The sequence below is a fragment of the Solanum dulcamara genome, chromosome 7, assembly GCF_947179165.1.
Source record: "Solanum dulcamara chromosome 7, daSolDulc1.2, whole genome shotgun sequence".
Taxonomy (NCBI): Eukaryota; Viridiplantae; Streptophyta; class Magnoliopsida; order Solanales; family Solanaceae; genus Solanum; species Solanum dulcamara.
The window spans coordinates 66,373,643-66,398,912 of NC_077243.1; the positions used below are offsets into that span (position 1 = coordinate 66,373,643).

Below are 25,270 nucleotides of genomic sequence, written 5' to 3' on the forward strand. Positions count from 1 at the left end.
GTGCAAATTTTGTTGCCATGGGATTTGATATATTAACTCTTGTATCAAATTGCCCAAATGCAAGCTACAGTGCATCGGAGGGCCAGGCGGAGTAATGATTTGGTGCCACATGGCTTTCAAGCGGGACCTTCTATTTTGAACTTCCACTAACTTGTCTTTTCTTCCCATTCGTAATTCTGTACAGTGCGAGTGTGGATCCACTGAGCTACAGATCCTTCCGGCCACACTCCATTATCAATCTCGCCGGCTTCAGATCTGTTGATATATTTGTATATATCCCATTTCGGATCAGTTCGTTTTGGGGCTATCAATTATCTACCCTTACTTTCAAACTGTTTGCGATTCTGGGTACTGGAGTGGAAGTAGTGCTATTTATTGAAGAATTGGAAACCCTAGGTCTTGATATAGTCAATGGCAGGGTCGGTACAACCAGAAGCCATACTGGAATGGCTTCAGAAGGAGATGGGGTACCAACCATTGGGGTCATACGCAGCTTCAAGCAAAGCAGCAATGCCTACGATCGATTCACTTCGCAAGATTTGCCGTGGTAACATGATACCCATATGGAATTTCCTCTTGAATAGAGTGAAATCCGAGAAAACTGTTGAAAAAGTCCACCGCAATATCCTCGTACATGGACGAGATGATGACAATGGAAATGGAAATGGAAATGTTAATGCTGTTGATTCAGGGAGGAGCAAAGGGAGGAGGAAGGAGAAGGCAGGGGTGGTTAGGGACAGTGGTTCGGGATCCTCTTCGAGTGTGGGGTCGGGTTCAGCTGAGAATAGTAGGGAATTTGCTTTACAGGAGAGAGACTTGGCAGAGAAAGAGGTGGAAAGGCTTAGGCAGATAGTGAGGCGTCAGCGGAAAGAGTTGAAGGCCAGGATGTTGGAGGTTTCAAGGGAGGAGGCTGAGCGTAAGCGCATGCTTGATGAGAGGTCTAACTACAGGTTCGTCAATTAGAATCAGCCTATTGTAATATTATACTAGCAACTTCAAGCTTTATATTGTTCTTTATTTTGATTCTGGTGATGAGCTTATGTATAGAAGATAATCTTACTTCAATTCTCCATCTTAAAGCTGTAATTTTCAAAGGCACATCTAGTTCTTGTAGCAGTTAACTGAATTCACTATATTCCACTCAGACCATGTATACATTACCCAAAAAAGAAGAAGAAAGGAGATGTGTATATTATAATAGACAATGCCCACTCCAAATTCATTGACTCTAAATTTTGGATTCACTCTGATAATATGAATCTGAATTACCGTGTGACTATTACAACTGATTCGTGGAAGGTGTGGATGGTGGGAATCATGGGTTGGATTATTCCTTTCATTATTTTTAAACTTGCGCATTTTCTGTCCCTAAGCAACAAGAACCCGTGTCTAGATTGGTTAGCATGGGTGGCATTGAGTATAGCTGATATTGACACTTTTAAATGCAGACACAAACAAGTAATGCTGGAGGCTTATGATCAACAGTGTGATGAAGCTGCAAAAATATTTTCCGAGTACCATAAACGTCTAAGTTATTATATTAACCAAGCAAGGAATGTTAAGCGGTCTAGTGTTGATTCTACTGCTGAGGTGGTTACTACTTTTCAGGCAAATGAGAAAGATGTTTATTTGTCTTTTAAAGGAACCAAAAGTGCGGAGGATGTCATTCTCATTGAAACAGCCTGGGAAAGAAATATCAGGAAGGCATGTGAGTGTCTTGCTATGCAAATGGCTGAAAAGATTCGCAACTCTTTTCCTGCTTATGAAGGAAACGGAATCCATATGAATTCACTGTTACAAGCTGCCAAGTTGGGTATTGACCTTGATGGAGATTTACCCGATGAAGTAAGAGATGCAATTGTAAGTTGCCTGAAAAGTCCTCCCCAGTTACTACAGGCAATCAATGCCTATGCTCAAAAGCTTAAGACTACGATTACTCGAGAAATAGAGAAAGTTGATGTTAGAGCTGATGCAGAGATTCTTAGGTAATTTGATCTTCTTAGAAATATCTCTAAAATTTTCATTTTTGGATTCTGTGTACCTTGGTTTCTTATGGCTCTTTTCTCTGCTCATTTGAATGAACCACTGGAAACTTGTATAATTCTTATTTTTCTATTTTGGTGTCTTTTTTTGCAGTTGTTACCTGATTTGGTAAATTTTGTTTTTATAGGAAATACATCTCCACTTTCAGGAACGGGGATTTTGGATTCTTATTATATATGACTTATAGTTTAATTGGTAGATGTTGCACTTCCTCATATTTCAACATATCAAAAGGCAAACTAATCAGAGATAAGTATCATACCAACTATAGTCGACAAAAACTAGTTAATCCTATGCTTATATTAGGTTCGGAGTTGTGAGGAGTCCTTTTATTCTGGTTAGACTTGTGCACCAGTTTGTGTGTAAGATTTAGAAAATCTAATTTAGAGGATCCCTGGTTTGCCTTGCAAGATGAACCATTTAATATTAGAGTGAAATGGATGTGAGAGCTGAGTGCATACAGAAGATTCATGTAGCTGATTCCAATTATTTGGTCTTGAAGCGTAGTTCTACATGTCTTACCCATTAATCACTCAATAATCTAGAGTTGCTATCTCTTAAGTGGCATATATGCCCAGCTAAAGAAGGTGTGTGGGACCACTCTCTCAATGTCTTACCCTAAAGTTATACAATACAAATATTTGAAAGATTGATGAAATGAAAAGTTAAACTAATTCAATTTAACTATTTAATAAAACATCTAATTTCCGACAAGGCAACCAATTTGAAAGGGATGGAGGCTTTTTGCTTTCACTTGGTATTTGTGATTTCTGCTTGAACTCAGTTTATGATAATTGTGGCATGATGATGAACCTATTCATTGATGCAATTTTACCCTTTGAATCAGGTACAAGTACGAGAATGATAGAGTAATGGATGCTTCTTCTCCTGATGTAACATCACCTTTACACTATCAACTTTATGGTAATGGCAAAATTGGAGGTGATACGTCTTCAAGAGGGAGTCAAAATCAACTTCTTGAGAGACAGGTCCTTTTTATATCATTCCTTATAATAGTTTGCCACCTTCAAATTGTTACTTTTGTGAAGTTCCTTGGACTTTTTTGTGGATTGCGTTTTTTGTTTCTTGAAATCCTTTTGGAACTCTTTGTAAACTGTTGCTCCCTTCGTCCTTAATTGGATGTTCAATTTGACTTGGTTATTAATTGAGTGTTTCCTGTCTATTACACTTCCTTCACAACTGTCAACTTGACATGGATGCTGTAAATCGATTGTTATGAACTTGTGTTTACAGTTGTAAGACCTTTCTTCTTATATGGGTCTGATTTTTTTGGCCGATGCAGAAAGCACATGTTCAGCAATTCATGGCTACTGAAGATGCATTGAATAAAGCCGCAGAAGCGAGAAATATGAGCCAACAGCTTTTAAAGCGTCTGCAAGGAACCGATGATGCAATCTCTTCACATTCAGTAGTAATTGGAGGAACATCAAAGAGTATGAGCAGCCTTAGGCAACTTGAGGTTGGACATTTCTCTTATAAAACTTAAAAAGACTGTCTAGGCTTTGGACCTGTGGTAAAATGGGATGCCATACCTTTCTGAATTTCTTTGGAGAACATCCTGTAATTATACCAGGGCAACTTTTAGTTGCATTGTGTTAATATTAAAAGGCTTACCGTATTTTTTCTGATTAAGTTTATAGATGTAAATATTAAGCACATTGTCTTTTCAAGGTGTTAAATAGTTGCCTTTGTACTGATATTTGCTACCTGCTATATCCTCATTCACACATTTCTCTATAGAGTAACAGCTATTTTGACCCTTGCAAGATATATTATGCTTGCTTAAAATTATTAGCTTAGTATTTCTAGTACTTGGTTGTTGCTGGTTAAATGTTAATCTTTTAAGCACTAAATATGAAACTGAGTATTATGGAGTAGACAACTTATATTGATGTTCTTTAAGGAAAGAAGGTCCAGGTAACATTCATTTTAGCTTATTGTTAGAACTGAGAAATTTACATAGCTAGCTTTTGAACTTTGAAGGAGTTGAGGTAATAGACTTGTAAGGTAGATAGAAAAATGGAGAAAATAAAGATTTCTTGTGTTAGATAAATGCTTGTCTCTCTTCAGTGTGTAGGAGTTTTCAAAGTGGTTTATAATATCTCAGGATACTCCACCAGCCTTAAGGTTTTGGGTTGGATGCTCGGACTCTTTTGCATGGTATCAGAGCTAAACTTGGTGAAGCCGCATGCACAAACACATTCTCTCTTCATGTTCTATTGCTCTGACCTTTTCTCTCTCAACCCAGCCTATGGAGTTGCTTTGAGCTTTTCTTTTAAAAATTAGTCCGTCGAGCCAGAAACTTTGATCCACATCAGCCTTAGCTTGTTGAGCCTGCTCTCATCTTAGCTCTAGGCCCACTCTTCAATTGTTGAGCTGTATCTCTCTTTCTACCATTCACTCTTCAATCTTCTAAGAAAAAAGCAAATCTCGAATCCATCAGTTCATGAGTAAATCTAAGAGTCCTGTTACACATGCAGGAGGATGTTAGAGAAAAACTTGCCCCTCATCGACTGAGTAAGGGTTTTCAAAGGTGTTTATGATGTCTTGGGCTACGCTATTTATAACCTTAAGTTTTTGGGTTGGTCAGATTCTTTCACATCTTGGTTTAGATTATGTCTTAGTGTAGGGTGAACTTTTTTACTCTAACTTGTCCCTAATATTCTTTCCCTTTCTTTGAAAAACTTGTCAAAGAGGTGTTTAAATTTGTTGAAGACATAATCAAGAAACATAAAAGTGTGCTCTCTCTAATAGCTTAAGCTTTTAAATGTGATGGTCACAAACTTTGACATGGCATCAAAGCAGGCAGAAGTCTTGGGTTTGAGCCTCACTGCTACCCATTATTAAAAAGAATTTATACTTGCCCATAAAAAAGAATCAGAGCTGCACTTGAGGGAGTGTATTAAAGACATAAATAAGTAAAAGTATGCTATTTCATGGTTATCAAAAGAAGTGTGCTCTTTCTAATAAGTTAATCTTTTAGATAAGGTCACAAACTTTAACAAGGTCGAATCTATATTTTTCGATAAGGTAGGTTTAGGATATCTATTTTTGGAGGAACAATACCCTAAAAGGGGTGTGTTGATATTCAGCCTACCGGTGCTGTTCAATATTCCAAAAATGCTGCTTTACATTGAGAAGACTGTCCTTTTGTTCTCGGTATAGGAAAAATAACGTTTTCTGACTTCTCTCCATCTACCTAAGACCTGTGTCAGTGGGAGTTAGCAGATACCCTGTGAAATAGTCTTGCAAGCTGGTCCTGACACCACCATTAGAAAAACAATGTGTACTTTCCTTTAGTTTGTGTACTTATATAGTGCTTTCTTTTGGTAGTTTCAAATATGTCGTGTGTAATCTTATAATCTTCTCTAGTTCAATTACCTGTATGAAACCTATTTATTGATTTTGTATGTGGGATGTCCTAGCAATTTTCTTCTCTTTTTGTAGTTGGAGGTCTGGACAAAGGAAAGAGAAGCAGCTGGATTAAAAGCTAGTGTGAACACACTAATGTCTGAAATACAACGTTTAAATAAGTTGTGTGCAGAGAGAAAAGAAGCTGAAGATTCTTTGAGAAAGAAATGGAAGAAGATCGAAGAATTTGATGCTCGCAGATCAGAGCTGGAATCTATTTATAGTGCCTTACTAAAGGCAAGCATGGTATGACTGAAATTATGTGTGTCTATGTGGTGCGATGTGTTAATATACAAGTCTTCTGTTCTAAATTTGTATTTGCCTTTTTTTGGGTGAGGGGTGGGGGATTGCATGGTGTTGCAGCTTGAAAGTTATCTTGTTGTATTTTTCCCAAATTAATTCCGCTAGGATACTGGCTGGAGTTGGTCTCACTGTAGTGACGAAAGTTCCAGCCCGATGAATCGCCCATTTAAGTTTATGGCCTTTTGGAAAGTATAAATGAACCCACACTATGGACTTTCTTTTTGGTCATGATACACCAATCCTTTCAAACTTACTTAAGGAGTGTATTGGAACTACTAATTTGAATTGCTGTTTGACTTGAGCTCTCTGACCACTAAACCAAATAGTCATGCAAATAGGACTCCTTCATCATGTTTGAGTTTACTATATGGTCATGTGTAGCCTTATATCATGACCCTCCACTTGATCATGATGAAGGGGGAAGAATCTAGAGTCTTGGAGAGGTTAAGAGAAGACTCTAGAACCTTGTAGAGAAGTCTTGAGACACTTAGAATTCTCTACATAGAATTCTCTAGGTATGTAGAGAATTCTAGAATAGGGACTTCTTTGTAAATATGGAAGAACTTGTATGGTAATTTTTATTTACACTTAAGCCCCTTAGGAATAGTATAAATAGAGGGGGCCATTCATTTGTAGCAACCATCAAGCAACAAGCAATCTTTCAAAGCAATATACTAAGCCTTCTTCATAAAAGCTCTCTTGTCTTTCTTATAATCTAGCGTTCCTTTAGCGATCTAGTCTTAAAGGCTTACTTGAGCTTGCAAGATCGTGAAAGATTCATGAGTAAGTTGTCAAGTGCCGCACGGAGGTCTTAGTTGAAGTCTAAGTCCGTGACAACGTGGTATCAGAGCACGTGTTGATACTAAGGGAAATGACAAGTGAGGGAGACATCAATGACACTACCACCACCAATGTCAAGCAAGATGTTGGAAAGAAGTGCCGCAAGGGAAGGAAAAACTCTAAGAGGAATGAGGAGATGCCGCTCGAACCTACACCAAGCGAGGCCCTAACATCCTACTCACCCTCGACCACGGAGGTGAGTGACGATGATCCAGGTGAGCAGTCCGCAGACGTCACCCCCCGTATGGAGTGGATTGCAAGGGTGGATGCTGCCCGACAGGCCGTAGAGATATTGGGCAAGCGCTTGAACAAGTTTGATGGCAAGTTCAAGACTCTGGCGGACTTCACCCTTGAGGAAAATGACAACATCCGGAAGGAGTGGATGCGCGCAAGGTGTCCGAGTACGAGAAGAAAGAGACAATCACTTCCTTGGAGTGTCGGCTCATGGATGCACTAAGCATGATAGAGACCATGAGGGCTGAGATGGAAGCGCTCTAGGGAGATGTGGAAGCGGGATGATGCGTGACGTCCGGTGCGGACAGGGAGGCCAAGATTGAGGCTCCCAAGCCACCTATGTTTAAAAAAGCCCGTGATGTATAAAAGGTGGAAAACTTCCTTTGACACTTAGAGAACTACTTCAAGTGTAACAAAGTGAAGAATGATGAAACAAGGATCAACACAGCCGTGCTATACCTCTCAGAGATGGCTATGCTATGGTGGAAGCGTAAGGAGTCGGAGATAGGGAAGGGACTATGCACCATCAACATCTGGGAGCAGTTTCGGGACAAGTTCAAGAAGGCCTTCTTCCCCAATAATGTCATCTATGAGGCCAAACGCAAGTTCAGGGAGTTGAAACAAACGGGTAGCATAAGGGCCTACGTGAAGGAGTTCACTACCCTCACGCTTCAAATTTCCAACCTCACGAATAAAGACATGTTGTTTCACTTCATGGATGAGCTACAAAATTGGGTTAAGACAGAGTTGGAGCGTCGTCAAGTCAGCACCATCGATGAATCCATCACACATTCATAAGCCCCGACGGACTTTAGGCATGACAGACATGACAAGAGCAAGGGCAAAGAAGCAAGGAGTAGTCATGCCAAAGGTGGGGGAGATTGCAATAAGAGCAAAGATCAACATCCTCCCACCAAGAGCCATGATACCTACAAGTCCGATGGCAGAAAGTTCGGTCGATAGGGCTATGCCGAGAAGGAGCAGACCACGAAGGGAAGCGGCTGCTACATATGTGAAGGTCCTCATGGCTATGCCAGGTGCCCGGAGATGAAGAACCTTGTGCTATTCTATGTGAGCAGAAGGACAAAGAGGTGCAGGACCAAGGGTTGAGTTCGGGCACAACACAGCTGGGCATGATCGGGCTATACGGAGCCATTGCAAAGCAAGCAGAGAAGGCAGAAGACTACTCCGCACAGTATGTGGATATATCCATCAATGGTCGGTCAGCTCGTGCCATGGTGGACTCCAGAGTGGAAGCCAACATCATGACCAAGTCTGCGTCAACAAGGTTGGGGGCTAAGCTATGGTCCAAGCAACATCCTCCTAAAGATAGTGTATGCTCCATTGACTCTCGTGTGCAGAGTCGCTCATGTAGTGGACGTCACGTTGGGCAAGTGGCAAGGTAAGACCAACTTTATTGTCGCCCCTTTAGATATCTTTGATATCATCCTTGGGCAGGAATTCTTCCAAAGGTGCCACACGATGATCGACCCCTACCTCCAGCAACTCTTGGTCATGGAGTGAGAAGGACCCTGCATGGTACCTCTAGTCAAGGTGCCAAAGATGGAAGGACAAGCCCACCTATCAGCCTTACAACTTGTGAAGGGCCTGAAGAAGGTGGAGCCGACGTTCATAGCCACCATTGCGAGCTTGGATGAAGACAATGGGGCTAAAGAGGCCTTACCACCTTGTATAGAGAAGGTACTTGAAGAAAACAAGGACGTGATGAGTTGCTGAGGCACCTACCTCCAAGACGTGAGGTAGATCACAAGATCGAGTTGGAGCTCGAAGCCAGGTCGCCTGCATACTCACCATACAGCATGACTCGACCAGAGTTAGAGGAGCTGAGGAAATAGTTGAAGGAGCTCCTTGAGGCCGGTCATATCTATCTATCCAAGGCACCTTATGGCGTGCCAGTCTTATTTCAAAAGAAGAATGATGGCTCGTTGCACCTATGCATAGACTACTGGATGCTCAATAAGGTGATCGTGAAGAACATGTATCCCATCTCGCTTATTGCCGACTTGTTCGATAGACTTGGACAAGCCAAGTATTTCACCAAGGTGGATCTAAGGAAGGGCTACTACCAAGTATGCATAGCGGAGGGAGATGAGCCAAAGATGACATGTGTGACGAGCTACGGGGCTTATGAGTGGTTGGTGATGCCCTTTGGCTAAACCAACGGACCTGCCACTTTTTGCACACTTATGAACAAGATCTTCCATCCCTATTTGGATCATTTCGTGGTAGTATACTTGGACAACATAGTTATCTATAGCAACACCTTGGAAGAGCATGTGGAGCATTTGAAGAAAGTGTTCCAAGTCTTGCGGGAGAACGAGCTATACATCAAGCGGGAGAAGTGCGAGTTCGTCCAACACGAGGTGCACTTCTTAGGACATGTCATTAGTCAAGGCGAGCTATGGATGGACGTGGCTAAAGTTCGGGCTATCAAAGAGTGGGAGGCACCCACAAAGGTAACCGAACTTAGATCTTTAATTGGGCTTGCTAACTATTACCGCAGGTTCATAAGTGGCTACTCTACCAAAGCCGCTCCACTAACTAAGCTATTAAAGAAGAACAAGTTGTGGATTTGGAGCGAGCCCTGCCAGAAGGCGTTTGAAGACCTTAAGGCTGTTGTGACAGAAGAGCTGGTCCTAGTGCTGCCTGATTTCTCCAAGACGTTCGAGGTGCATAGGGATGCTTCCGATTATGCCATTGGAGGAGTATTGATGCAAGACGCACCCCATTGCCTTCGAGAGCCGCAAGCTTAATGATACGGAACGACAGTACACCGTGGAAGAGAAGGAGATGACGGCCATTATCCATTGCCTACGCACATGGAGGCACTATCTACTTGGCTCCAAGTTCATAGTCAAGACCGATAATGTGGCCACTAGCTACTTCCAGTCAAAGAAGAAGCTCACACCAAAGCAAGCTAGGGGGCAGGACTTCTTAGCCGAGTTCAACTATGAGTTGGAGTACAAGCCAGGCAAAGGCAATGTTGTGGCCGATGCTTGATCAGAAAGTTCGAGCTTGCTGCCATCACTACAACACACTATTACATTCAAGATGCAATCAAGGATGGCCTGCAGCATGATTCGGAGGCAAAAAGGCTTATGGAGCTCGCCGCATAAGCCAAGACAAGGCGCTTATGGATAGAAGACGGACTTCTGCTTATCGTAGGGCAAAGGATCTATGTGCCAAAATTCAGAACAATCAGGTGGCGAATCATGAAGGAGAGCCACGACACCCTGTGGGCTGGGCATCCAGGGCAGCGTCGCACGAGGGCATTGATTGAGGCGATCTATTATTGGCCTCGCACGCGGGAAGACATCGAGTGCTATGTGCAAACTTGTCTTGTGTGCCAACAAGACAAGTTGGAGTAGCGATAGCCAGGAGGACCCTTGGAGGCACTACCTGTAGCGGAGCTTCCATGGGAGAGCGTAACTATGGGCTTCGTAACATGCTTGCCGAAGTCGGACGGGTATGGGACGATCATGGTCGTAGTAGACAAATTTTCCAAGTATGCCAGTTTCATGCCCGCTATAGCCGGTTGCACCGCTAAGGAGGCTGCCAAGCTCTTCTTCAAAAATGTGGTGAAGTATTGGGGGCTTCCAAGGCACACCATTAGCGATAGGGATCCCCGCTTCACAAGGAACTTTTAGAGAGAGTTGTTCGAGATTATTGGCACGGAATTGCACTTCTCCACTAGTTTCCATCCATAGACCGACGGCCAAACGGAGCGAGCCAATGCCTCAAGCCATACCATAAGGACATGGATGATCCTAGTCGAGGAGAATCAAGTCGGGTCCAATCACAATCACCGCCTCCCATGACCGAGACATTGAGGCCATTATGGACTACCAAGCTAAGCGAAAGCGGGGACAACATGCCATTGCCATGTTCCTTGTCCACCGGAAGGGGTAATCTCTATAGGAGGCCACATGGGAGAGATATGAGGATTTGTGGCAGTTTAAAGACAAAGTCCGGGAGTTCTTGCAGCAGTGCACCGTGGTCGTTGCCACATCAGGTGGGGGAGAATGTCATGACCTGCAATTTGATCATGAAGAAGGGGGAAGAATCTAGAGTCTTGGAGAGGTCAAGAGAAGACTTTAGAACCTTGTACAGAAGTCTTGAAAGACTTAGAATTCTCTAGGTGTGTAGAGAGTTCTAGAATAGAGACTTCTTTGTAAATATGAAATGATTTGTATAGTAATTTTTATTTACATTTAAGCCCCTTAGGAGTAGTATAAATAGAGGGGTCTATTCATTTGTAGCAACCATCAAGCAACTAGCAATCTTCCAAAGCAATATACAAAGTCTTCTTCATAAAAGCTCTCTTGTCTTTCTTATAATCTAGCATTAGGCTTACTTCAGCTTGCAAGATCGTGAAAGATTCGTGAGTAAGTTGTCAAGTGCCGCACGGAGGTCTTAGTTGAAGTCTAAGTCCGTGACACTTGGAGAGAAAATAGCCTAAACCCCCTAATCTATACCCAAAATTCCAATTACACTGCAACTACACGAGTGCCCCATTACCCCTTGAACATTTTTTTTAATCTATTTTATGCCCCCCTAAAATGTCATAACTAGTTAAGTATCTTGGGGTGTAATACACACGCAAGCCACGTCAACACCACGTCACGCCATATCAACGCCACATAATAAATACAATAAATTTATAATTATTTTTACTACTTTTTTCTTTTTTCTTTTATTTTATATTCGTTACAAAACCTCCATTATAAAAAAGGCATCATCATCTCCAAATCCAACCCATAAGCTGAAAAGATGATTTTTTATGTTCCATTTTGAAGCTACCCAATTTATTATTAAGAAATTTAAGAGTGAGACATATTTTCTAGTGCATAATCACAAGTTGAGCTTTAGAATTTGGAAATTATTAGTGAACCCAATTAGTAAAATTAATGATACTTGCTCATCTAATTATATTACTTTTGGATCTTGATTTGTATTTTATTTTAGAACTTTAATTGAAAAATGATAACTAAGTAGTTTAAGGGTTAAAATTGATGAAGAAATTTTGGAGAGGAATGTGAAGAAGAAGAAGATGAAACGTGGGGTGGGTTTGGGAGGGGGGGGGGGGATTATTCATATTTAATTAAAGAGAGGTAAAAAAGAAAAGAAAAATAAAGTGAAGAGAGATTATTAAAATAAAGTTTTAGTAATATTTAATTTTGGTATTCATGTTCACTCTCTTTGAGAGAGTGAAATACACTCACTTGCCACATAAGTAGTTAGGGTGAAATTAATTATAATTTTAAATAGTTCAGGAGGGTGATAGGAAACTCGTGTAGTAGTTCCGGGGAGTGATAGGATACCCGTATAGTTGCAGTGTGTAGTTGGGATTTCGGGTACAGATTGGGAGGGTTTTAGGCTATTTTCTCACACTTAGATATAGTTTAAATACTTTTTGTTGGAAACTAAAAGTGAAATATCCCAGGGCTCACAATTATGTTGATCAATTACCAAGATGATCTCTATCTATTACTCTTTCAATGGTCAATTCTATTCTATATGACAACATTTGATTGGTAACGTAGTCTAAGATGTTAATTTGACTTATATTTTTATATTATCAACTAAGTTGCGCGGACTCTTCATATTTGTTGCCGAACCCGTGTCGACACGAGACGGGTGCAGGATATTGGGATTCGGTCAATCCACATCGGATACTTTGACCAAGAGTCCATGGACAACCCACATCAGACGGGTGCGGGTGCGGGATTCGGTCAACCCACATCAGATACTTTGACCAAGATACTTTTCTTCTTGGTCAATATTCGTTGCTTCATGTTTCAAGCCAAATAGAGAGATTTTAAATATTCAAGCGGTTGTGTTCTGACGTATGGTAGACAGTAACGATGATCTATAAGGAGAGTTGGTGGAAGGTCTTGAATGACTTCTTTTTCTTTTCTGAGGGGTAGAATATCTTTATCTTTATAACTATATTTTTATAATATTGAAGATTTTTAGCCGAATCCCCACACCCGTATACATACTCAGATTCGTATCCCCGAATCTTAAAATTTAGATTTTGCCGAATCGACTCTCGGATTCGCATCCGTCTCGGACACCTGCACCCGCGTCCGAGCAACTTAGATTATCAATAGTGAAAAAAATAAAGTAATGGTTGAAAAGTTAAATGAATAGTATAATGATTTTGAATTCTTAAAAATGTTGTGTAGATTATATTGCCTTCCTCAAAAAAAAAAGTTGTATGGATATGGAATTGTGTAAATATTCTGGGACATCCCTAAATGGTAAGTGTCATAAATATTGAAGCTAAGGGACCATATGCTGAAGTGATTGACATAATTAATATGGCTTCAGTAGCCCAACCTAGTTGTAATGTACTAGTTCTGTCCCATTTGTGTGAGGAGTGAAGATAGGTATAAGTCATGTGACAAGTCTTTCATCTAAGACTCTTATAGAAATGTACTTTTATCTAAGACTCTTGTAGATATGTACAAAGGTGCAGAACAAAAATGCCGTACATGTTAGAACCCTGAAGTTTTAAAATATGCGTTGTTTGACCTAGTTTGAAAGGTTTATTGGATTATTTATTGGTCAGCATTTGGTTTAACACAGCGGGATGGAAGGAGTAGGTTTACATCGATGTGCAACTTGATGTATGTGCATCCCAATATATGTACATCTCACTGAGTCTTCACTGAAAATTTTCCAATTTGTTAACAAATTAGCTTCTCCGCTGATATATTTATGCTTTTAAGCTGGAGAATATGGTAAATTTATTGATTGTTTATAACTACAATGACAACAAAAACTATGCCTGAATCCTGAACTATTTAGGGGATATTTATTGATTGTTTGTTTACATAAAATTATCCGTCACTATGTAGGATGCTGCAGCATTTTGGAGTCAGCAGCCATTAGCTGCAAGGGAGTATTCATCAAGTACTATAATTCCTGCTTGCACTGTTCTTGTAGATTTATCACACAGTGCAAAAGATCTTATTGAGCAAGAAGTTTCAGCATTTTATCAAATTCCTGATAATACACTTTACATGCTTCCATCAACACCACAGGTTTGTATATTTTCACTAATCTATAAATCTAATAAATGTACTTTTGGTTCAGTGAGAGGAAATTTGAGAGAGTTGTTTACACTACTAGGTTCAAGGAGGATTTGTGAAAACAGCTTTTTACTGTATGCTAATAGAATCTGTTGCTATGTTGATTAGTAATTATTTACTTCTAATTGTTTCTTTTTTAATATTTATTATTTAATTCTTTGGAGACAAGGTGCAAATCATGAATGAAGAAATTAGCAAAGTAACCAAGTTCAAGCTGGTTCCTCACTTTGAATTTGGAAGGTGCATCTTAGAGTGTCAGGAGAATGTGTTTATTAGATTCATTGTACTTGAAAAAGCAAAATCATATAGAATATTCTATAGGATATCTCAGGATATTCTATATTTAAATATAGAGTATATACCAGTGTTTTGGACGGCGAAAGGCGACAAGGGTCTGCCTTGCTCTAAGGCGAGGCGAGCAATGACGCGCTCGCCTTTTTGAAGTGTGGCGCCAATTAATACCAAAAAATTAAAATATTTGATTGCATAAATAAATAATCAAAATCTCAATAGCAATAACATATTAGCAAATATTTCAATTTTCAATTCAAAAACTAAAAATAGATAGTACATACTAAGGGGTTGTTTGGTGTGAGGGATAAAAATAAATAGTCCTGGAATAAAAAAATAGTGCAGGGATAAAAATTTCGGTGTTTTGTTTGGTTGCCAAGTTTGGGATAACTTGTCCCACCATTTATACCATAGTGATGGGAGAAGTTATCCCATATACATGGCGGGATATCCCAGGATAGCTAATCCGAGGATAATTTATCTTGGGTTAACTTGTTCCCAACGAAACGACCCCTAAAAGTCAAGAACTTGCATGAGAAAAAACAGAACAAAAGTCAAAACAGTGAGAAAAAACGCAGAGGTAGAAGTAACTCTGAAACCGGAAGAAGAAGGAAAAAGAAACAGAGGAAGAAGAAATTTGAAGAAGAAAAGAAGAAGAAAAGAAGAAATACATATGGTTGGACTTTGGAGTCACCGGAAAAGTCTAGCTGGTCTTCAGAGAAGTCTAGTCGAGTCGACTGGTTGGAGTCGGAGTCGCAGTCTAAGAGTGCAACTGTGCAACTTTGGAAAGAAAACCCTAAAATTACCTTTTAACTTTTAAAACCTTAAATTGGTTGTCTTTTTTTAAGAAAATACAAAAGGCGACGCCTGCCTTGCCTCTGTCGCCATTGTCTCCATTGCGTCGCCTTTTGAAGATCGCCTCACCACAAAGCTAATAGGCGATGAAGGGTCGCCTCGCCTCTCGCCATTTGCGACGAGGCGATCGCCTTTCACAACATTGGTATTTACTTACCTTATTAGGATAGGGATCGATTATCTTCCATACAACAACAACAACATACCCAGAGTAATCCCATAGCCCAGTATAATATCTTCCATATTATACATAACCTAAGATTCTTATATAAGGAATGCCTCTCATACATTTTTAATTAAGCCAATGAGAAACTCTTCTATTTTAACAAGAGGTATCAATAAAGAAAGGTTGATCTTTGTCATTAAGTGATGTGAGTGCTAATACTGCTACAAATTAAACTTGATGTAATGGTCTCCCCCTATGATTTTTTCCATTAAATTCTAGGCCATAATTAACTACTCCTGTTTGGACAAAGTAAACTATGCGAAGTAAAAATCATGTCAATCAGGGTTAAAAACAACTATATTTTTAGTTGAGATCACAAGATGTAGAGCTTGAAGTTTTTTCAAAGCAAATTATCTCACACTAAAATTTTAATTTCTTAAACAATTTTTTTTACAATTAACATATTAGTTTATGAACTGTATTTATTCTCTAGTAATGTGCTTTGGACATAGTTCATAGGTGATTTGGCACACGCCATAGCACCTTAACTCGTGAAGTAAAGCACCACCTAAGTGTGTCGGAGCTCAAAATCTGGTTTAAACTGAACTACAGGGTTTAAGTTCTTTTCAAACAAGCCTTTAACAATGCTATGAGTGGACCTTTTCTATTTTCTCAGTATTGGCCTTAATATTTATTCGTCGTGACATATATCTCATCATGAGAACTCTTACCATGATCAATTATCAGAATATTTATTAGTAAAAGGGACATCCTTCATGAGGTCATGGTATATACATACAGAAAGAATGTGTGTATATATATATATATATATATTCTTCTTTCTTTTCTGATAAGTTGTATATAAATGTATATATGAATGTATATGTGTGTGTATATATAAGCTTCCGGGTTTTGTTGACGGCTAGAATGTATTCACCTGGCAATAACTAAGTATATCGTCCACCTCCCTGCCAAACACACAAGAAAGTGAAGGATTTTTCTATTTATTTATCTATGTTTTCTCTGGTTATTTAAGGTAAGCCAAAAGATGGAAGACGAAGATGGGCGGCTTACCTAAAAAGATAATTTAAAATTTGACAAACGAAATGACTGACAATATCAATTGCTATTCTGTTTTATATTATCGTCTTAACCTATTGCAATTTACATTTGTGTTGTCTCTTCTTCTGGGCTCATGGTGCCTTGTTTCATGCTGATAGGCTCTATTGGAATCTATGGGTATCAGTGGATCTACTGGACCAGAAGCTGTTGCTGCTGCTGAAAAGAATGCTGCTATATTGACGGCTAGGGCTGGTGCAAAAGACCCGTCTGCAATTCCATCTATATGCCGTATTTCTGCTGCTCTACAATATCCTGCAGGTGAGTTTTCTTCTTCATTTCAATGTGTTGTTATTCACTTGAATCAGGTGCTAGGTAGCAACTTTAATTCCCCCCCAACTTCTAAAACAGTTTTCACCGCTATAGTTTAGCATTAGCCATTGTTAAAATGCATAACTGAACTGTTTAAGAGCAAGTTTTTTTCAGCTTAGATGTCATTTATATGGACCTGGAATTTGAATTATTTGCCACGGACACCTGAGCCACCATAGCTCCTTTACTTTGACGAGAATATGACCCTCGAGCCACAACAACAGCCAAGAGGAGATGTTGAGGCAAACGATCTATTATTCATCTAGATTTGCTGGAAAATTTTTTGATTGCTCATGTTTGCCTGCTGACAAGTGTCTGCTGATTTGAAGTGGCATCGGGTCATGTTGCTAGATGAATAATGATTAACATTGGCATAAATTTGATGGGTTAGGTGGACATGAAGAAACTATTTGTAGAAGAGAGAATCGACACATCATATTATACTAAAAGTGGGAAGAATGTTAGGAAAAAGTTAGATTACGGTTTTACCCTACATTAAATTTTAAATGTTATAAACTATTTAATAAATTAAATATTAAATAATAAATCATCATATTAGTACATGAATCAACCACCATAAAGTCTCTTGAATATGTATTCTTTGTATTAATTCCATGTTGGAGTAAATTCATGAATATTTTGTTTTGTTCATCTTCCAATTAGAAATATGAATGGTTATGTTTGCCCCTCACAAAAAAGAAAAAAACCATACAAATCTATATTATATTCTTTTTTTATATATAAATATTTGTATTAATGTGAAGTACATTACATAAATTTTTATTTTCACCAACTCTCCATTATGTAAATATATGTAACTCACACTAATAATTATATTCATTATGTTTTTTACTCCCACCTCTCATCCATAATCTCAAATGGATTAATGTCATATTCATGACAACTCTCTCTTTGTGTTCCTCAATCCTATCCTATAAATAGAGACATTTGACACAATATTGTACACACATAAAACAGTTGATAAAACAGTTGAAAAAATGTATGAGAAAATCTCTATGCTCTCTTCTCTTGTCTCTTTTTATTTGTTTTGTTTAATATTTATGTTTCTATTTTGTTTAAATTGTATAGGTTTCTATTGTTTTGTTATTATTATTGAGAATTACAGTGGATTGTTGCTTCATATACATTAGCCTAGCACGTAGTATTTTAGTATCCTCATTTGAATATTGATTTGTACAATAGTTAGTTATTTTTACTTTACGCATTTTAAATCAATTTTATAATTAAAGATGTATTTTCTTTTATTAGAAAGATATATGTACTTTCTATCATAAAAATGATGGATTTTTTTAGTAATACCAATAGATTTGAAGGGGACAAAATATGTCATTTGTAATACAAGATTTATATGAAGTATTTTGGATAAACGTGCAACGCACGTTCCAAGAACTAGTAGTTGCCGAACTTTGTAATAAAAGTTTCATTTTATTTAGCTTAAAAATAAAACTTCTATCTTATTTAGTTTAAAAATAAAACTTCCATTTTAAGTTTATTAAAGTAAAATAAATTTTATTATTAAAATTATCTACATTTTAAAGTTATTTACATTTTAATTGATATATGAAATATAATTTTTAAGTGAGTAATAAACTTTTTAATTAAAATATGTAATTTAGTAGTGAAGTGAATATTTTAAGAGAAATCAAAATATAAATAAACATAAGAATTAGTCAAATAAATTCAACTTATAATATATTCATAAATAGGAATTTTATTTATAAAATGTAATTTTTTAATAGAAAAATATATTATCATAAAAACAACGATTAATTAAGTTTGTGAATGTTATTATAAATGTTATTAAAAATTATGTTAATATACATTAATGTAAAAAGTGGTGTATAAAAGAGAGTTCAAGGGGGTATTTTAGTTATTTAATATACCTTATTCCCGGATAAGTTATCCTGTGATTACTATTCCATCCTCGGAAGGGATAACTTATCCCAGTACTAATTGTTAATCCTGGGATTAGGTTATCCCATCCTTTGCTACCAAACGAGGAATTGAAGGGCACTTAAAAATTATCTTGAGATTAATCCCTTTTATCCATCACACCAAACGACCCCTAAGGGTGTACTAGGGATTTGGTTGTCAGGGAGTTGAACTCTCTCTCTTTATTCTTATTAAGATTAGGCTTAAGAATGAAGATGGACTGGTGCCAAAGTGAGTATGAAAAGAAAATACATTTCTTTATAGGTGAGAGGAACTATATTTCCTACTATAAAAATAGTTTCTTTAAGCTATAGCTGCGCCAAAATCTGGAAGAATAGCTTATTCTTCAATGATCAAATGCAATGAATATGTACTTCTCATAATATTTGGATATCATTAACTCTGAGAAAATGACAAAAAATGGTCACTTATGTGTGATGATATGTTCAAAATAGTCCTTTTAAGTATGCACTGGGCAATTTTGGTCCTCTAAGTTCTCCAAAAGTTAACACTTTTAATCTCCGACAAATAGTTGCCGAACTTTGTTAGTTCTGACGAAAACTATGAAAAAGGGAAAGTAGTGCGAACTCACGTTTAGAGGTATAATTCTGTAGACTCTGGTGCAATTTTTTGAGGTGTAATTCTGCTATTTTTTGAAAATCTTTTTAGTGTCTAGTGCAATTTTTTGTTTTGCGTAGATTTGATGGGACTCTCTTGATGGTTATGGTTATATTTTTTTCTTCACTATTTTCATCAAATCTAACAAACATAAATTGTTAAGTATTTGTTGGAGATTAAACATGTTACTTTTGGACAAACTTAAAGGACCAAAATTGTTCAGAGCATACTTTAAGGACTATTTTGAACCTACCACTAAACATACAAGTCCATTATTGTCATTCTCCTAAACTCAAACTGTGAATGAATATAAGTTTTAGACCTCTGAATATCCCAACAAATTATGAAAACATTAATAGAAATATTGTTTTTTGATAACTATTGTGTCCGGGCCAACTTGTGCATACCTCGACTAATTACAGGGCTACCTGCTACTTTCCATCAACACAATTATTGGGTAATTCTATCCACCAAGACTTAGAGCTTGTTCAGCCAAGGGTGTTTTAGGCTAGAAGCACTTTTTTCTTAGATTTGAGGTGTTTGGCCAACAAAAATAAGTTGCTTTTGAGAGCAGTAGAAACAGTTTTTCTACGGTTGGAGAGAAGCTAAAAAATTCTGCTTCTTAAAAAAGTAGAAATAGAAAATTATTCTTTTTAAGAAAAATATCCTTACCATAAATACATATTTACTAAGTATATCCCTTATTAATTCATTAATATATAATTTTGAAACAACCTATTTGATCATTATAAAAAAATAGAAAAACATTAAGATTTCTGTTAAGACTTGTGATATTGGTCGTTGCTATGTACAAATAAGACTCAAAAAAGGTTTCTAAACCAAAACCCACCAAACAAAAAGAAAGAAAACAGTGAACGAAGCATTAGGCTCTCAACTAGAGAAGAACCTTCGACTTGTCTTAATGTTTTCCTTTTCAGTGGCCTTAGATTTTAGGAGCTAACTGCACCCCCGCTTTCCCCCAACCAACCAAAAAGGCCCCAACTGAGTTATTCCCCAACAGTTCTCTTTTCCTTCTTTTCCCCTAATCTTTGTCTTCCTCACTTGTATCTGAACTGACTTCTCCCATTCTCTCTCTTTCTCTCTCTCTCTCTCTCTTGTGCGTGTACTTGACACTAATGACATTGGTATAGCGGGGCTACAGAGAAGCACCACTTTGCTTCCTTGTTTTATCAGTACTATATGATAGAACATAATGTACATGCCTTGCTTTTCTGAGTTGGAGAGTGGAAAAAGGAGGGCTACTGAGAGTTGCTACTTTGCTTCCTTGCTTTATAAGTAAATGATAGATCATAAGTCATCATGTACATGTCTTGCTTTTCTGAGTCGGAGAGTGCAAAAAGGAGAAGAGCGGATGGAAGCCTAGACAATCATTTTCTATCAATCTCTCGGAGAATGAATCGCCTTTTGAATTCTCATTCTTGAAGGCCGAAGGTGTAGAGAATCAATCAAGAAGTTTATTGATTTTGTTGAAGGGAACTAACTATGATTAGCTTAGCTGGTGTTCTAGAAGAATCTAATGAACAGCATAGTATTATTGACTTGTTCCGGTGAATACAACCTCTTTTCTCGTTTTCTAGGGGTTGTTTGGTAGAGTGCATTAGAAAAAATAATGCATGCAAGAACTTCGTGTATTACTGATACCTTGTTTGGTACACTTTTTCCACCTATGTATAACTCATTCTATTTGGTAATAAGGTATGTATAACTACTATATGGAAATCTATGGTATTAGTAATTCAAAGGGTTTTAGTGCATGCATTAGCATGACTAAAGACACAATTGTCCCTCAAAACCTTTTCCGCATCCTTTCCACCATATTTGTGGAGGGCATTTTTGTAAACAATTTTTTTTTAGAAATTATGCAACGCATGCTATTTTTAATACACCAAATCAAATACTTGCATAAGAAATAATCTCAACATAACTTTACAAGCGTAACTACTGCCTGCATAACTTACACCAACATTACTAATATATCATATTCAACACTATTCTTATATACTCTATCAAATGATCCCTTAGGCTTTATATTCATTTGGATGTTAACTTGTTGATTTGTGTTTAAATCTAAGTGTATAGCATAAGGTGGTGTTTTACATGGAAAAGAGTTCAATTTCTGTAAATCGAAGTGCTGAGTCTGCTGACTTGTCTGGTTTGGTCAGAAAAGCTATGGCCTATGAGCCAATAGTCTCTGGTGGAGCTAGCAGGTTAAAGGGACTTTAAGATGGATATTGTTTCAATTATAGTTACCTAATTGGATCAATGGCCATCTAAGTGTTAGAAACAGTGAGGCAAATTTTGACTTGATTGGATTTCCAGACATCTGACCTTCTATTAATTGGCGTGGCGTAAAGTGAAGATTGGGGGGAGTAGAAAAATTCCCTTATGGGTATTCCGAAGCTGTAACCTACAACATGACAATATAATCAGCAAGTAGAAAAATGAGAGACCAAGAAGGATGATAATTTGCAAAACCTTAAACAATTAAGGCGATAGGAATAACCTTAAGCTCATGTAGGATTATGGTGTGCTTGTGATTATGCTGTCCCATAAAAGAATCACAAGAGATGACCTAAATCATGATTAATCAATCTGAGTAAACCCTATGTGAATAAGTCTTGAGATGGATCTAAGTTTGGCATTCGGTATGCCTCTTCTTTTTTTTTTTTTTGATGACAAGGGAAACCCGCAGCCGCTACCCTTTGGGTGCGCACAGGGTAAAACCTCCGCTCCTATGCAATAGCTCGTAAATCATACGGGAAAGGTAACCCACACTAGGCAAGCCCGATGCGACGAGCTCGACCCAGAAGGCAATCCCCTTGCTTTCCCTGGCAAGGGGTTTCGAACTTGGGACCTCCTCCATGGAAGTCCCAAGCCCAAACCACTGGGCCACCTTGAAGGGTATTACGGTATGCCTTTTTTCAACCCATTTTATTGGATTGAGCTCCTTGCCCCAAGTTATGAAATAAGGTACATAATACTTGTGTTCATTATTAGTTCGTTATGTAATTTTTGTAATATGTACATGATTTGTTAGACAAAATTGCTTTTGTTGAACTTTAAATATTCATACCATGACGTTCTTGGATTTTATTGGCTCAAACATTCTCTATTTTTTTGCTTGGGTTTGCATGCCTCACTATCATACCTTTTACATGTACTGATGATTGTATCTACATCTTATTTTTGTCCTTGTAACTTGTGTATTTAGGTTTGGATGCCTCAGATGCTGGATTAGCTGCAGTTTTAGAATCTTTGGGATTTTGTATGAAGCTTCGTGGTTCTGAAGCTTCCATATTGGAAGATTTGGAAAAGGCAATCAACTTGGTTCACACACGGCGAGATCTTGTTGAAAGTGGTCGTGCATTATTAGACCATGCTAACAAGGCACAAAATGAGTATGAAAGGTGCGGCAAATGTCACACATCAATTTTTCCTTTTTTTTTTCTGGGTCAGATCCTTGCTTATTTGAAATGTACAAGTTCTTCTGATTCTTATTCAAACCAAAAACCAGGGTGCCTTTACAAAATTAGATTCGACTTTAGTTCCTTGAATACTGTATTCCTGGTTGTTGGACATTTGGTTGGACGAATATATAGAATGATTGGTTGTATTGTTTGTGCTTTGTAGGACGACAAACTACTGCTTAAATCTGGCTGCCGAGCAAGAGAAGACAGCTACTGAGAATTGGGTACAGGAACTGGATGTAGCTATTGGTAATGCCAAACACTGCCTTGACGAGGAATGCAAGCATGTTCGGGGCCTGGTGAGTAATTTTTGTCGCTGATTATTTGTTCACCAGTTTGTTCAAGGTAATATTTTACAGGTCATAAAATGGATAAAATAACGGAATTACATATTTCTTTCAGTCTTGATATGTTCAACCTGTTTAATACTTTGAGATGGACTGTCAATAGCTAACTGTGTATTACATGCTGTCAAGCATCTATCTGGACACAGATGTGGGAGTGTCCAAAACGAATGTAGGACACGCCACAAAAGACTATTTTACTTGATACAAGTTTATTTTGTAAATTATTTTTGTTGATATTTATCATTTCATGTCTGCCAAAGGAAATCTTTCATATATTCTGATTAACCTCCTTGGGTGATGTTAAGTCGTTGGTTGAGAGAGGAATGGGTATCCTTATATGGACTTGGGCAGTCCTTGCCTCATGAGCTAGCTTTTGGAGTTGTGCCCAAGGATCATATCTTGTGAATTTTAAGATCTTTCTGCACAACTGCATGAACAGAAAGTACTTTATGTGAGTTGCCAAGAACCCATATCTGGGAAAACATTGAGTTGTCATAATTGGTCCAAAGATTTTGTTTCTGAATTTATTTGGTGTTAGAAGGATATTTTATCAGATTTCAGTTGTGTTAGGCCCAAAAAGGGGAAAACAAAAAAAAAGGTCTGAAATGGGAAAAAAAGAAGAGAAACAAACATTCAAGTTCTGTAACTAGGATATCTAGTTGATGGTGTTATGTTTTTATTTATTTATCAACTTTCTCACACACTCTTTTTTCTGTTCTGGGAAGTTCCTGCTTATGACAATGTGATATTGTGTCATCTTTACAGGTAGATGAATGGTGGGAACAACCAGCATCCACTGTAGTTGACTGGGTTACTGTTGATGGACAAAATGTTGCTGCATGGTGGAATGATGTGAAACAGCTGAAGGCATTTCATGATCAACAACTTCGTTGAATCATCTCTTTGGCAGCTGTTACATAATGTCTGTAAATTTTCATTTTTCTGCTTGCTAGTTCCTTTCAACTTCATGTTTCTCTCGAGGCTGGTATCTTCTAGCAGCAGTAACAAAGCAGGCCACCTGCAAATCTAGGCAGCATCTGTTGCAATTCTATCTTCACCCTAGACCTAGGACTGTAAGAAAATTTCAGTTCATATGGGGTGATTGTCTTCCTCTTACATAGTTTCAAGGCTGAAATGTAGGTTGAGTACAATTTGTTGTTGCATTCCCTATTTTGTACAGATGTTTCTTCCGTCATTTTTTTTGGTAATGAGAAAGGAGAGAATAGCATACACATGGTAATCATCTCAAGAATAGATACAAAGTGGTCTGCACTTCACACTATTTGAGCCTCTGTAAACTGCCCGTTTAACGCAGTCTGAGCTGGCTGAACGATGACACAAAAGTCCAGGATTCCATGCTTGGCATGGATTTTGACGGTTTTTTTTATTGAATAGAACATCTCAACAAAATGTTGCTCCCTCCATTCCAATTTATTTATGGAGAAGGGATCAAAAATGTCTTTAAATTATGTAAAATTGAACAAAAATATCATTTGTTAACAGTTTGGTTTAAAAATGTTCATACTGTTAATAGCTTAGTCTAAAAATACATCTACTACTAATAGTTTGGTTTAGAAATGTCCCTATTATCACTAAATGGGTCAAATATACCCCGTTTTGAATAAATATATTATTTCTTTCCTTTTTAAACACATTATAAACTATTCAAAATATTACTTTCAAAGAAAGTTATTTTTGTTTTCTTTCTTTTAAAATCACTTTAACTAATAAAGAAATAACTAGTTTTTTTTGTTTCTTAATCTCATTTTATCAACTAAAATAAAGTAACTTTATATATCTTCTTATAACTGATAATATAGGTCATATATATAATATTATAGTAATCTCATCAATCATTTTCATTGGATAACGATAAAAAAATTCATAATAAAATAGGGTGTATCTTTATTTTTTAATCTTTTCCGAATTGAAGTAGGATAACCATTTGCTAATTAAAAATTATTATTAGAAAAATGATGTGTTTAAAAAGAACAAAAGGAAAACATATTAATTTGAAAAAAGACATTTTTGACCCAGTAAGTAACCATAAGGACATTTTAGATCAAACTATTGATGACAAAGATAGTTTTAGATCAAATTATAAACTGAGGACATTTTTATTCAATTTCACATAGTTTAACAACATTTTTG

At 37.5% G+C, this 25,270-nt stretch overlaps 1 protein-coding gene across 1 annotated transcript; it reads left to right on the top strand.

Annotated features, from left to right (window-relative positions):
* LOC129894451 (AUGMIN subunit 5) lies at positions 1-24,401 on the top strand. The gene is made up of 10 exons (XM_055970158.1): positions 1-950; positions 1,449-1,985; positions 2,891-3,032; positions 3,347-3,523; positions 5,512-5,721; positions 13,737-13,922; positions 16,503-16,662; positions 22,517-22,712; positions 22,936-23,071; positions 23,885-24,401. Exons 1-10 carry the CDS (start codon positions 412-414, stop codon positions 24,011-24,013), a joined length of 2,412 nt encoding a protein of 803 aa, XP_055826133.1. The 5' UTR covers positions 1-411; the 3' UTR covers positions 24,014-24,401.
* Positions 24,402-25,270: the final 869 nt, after the last annotated feature.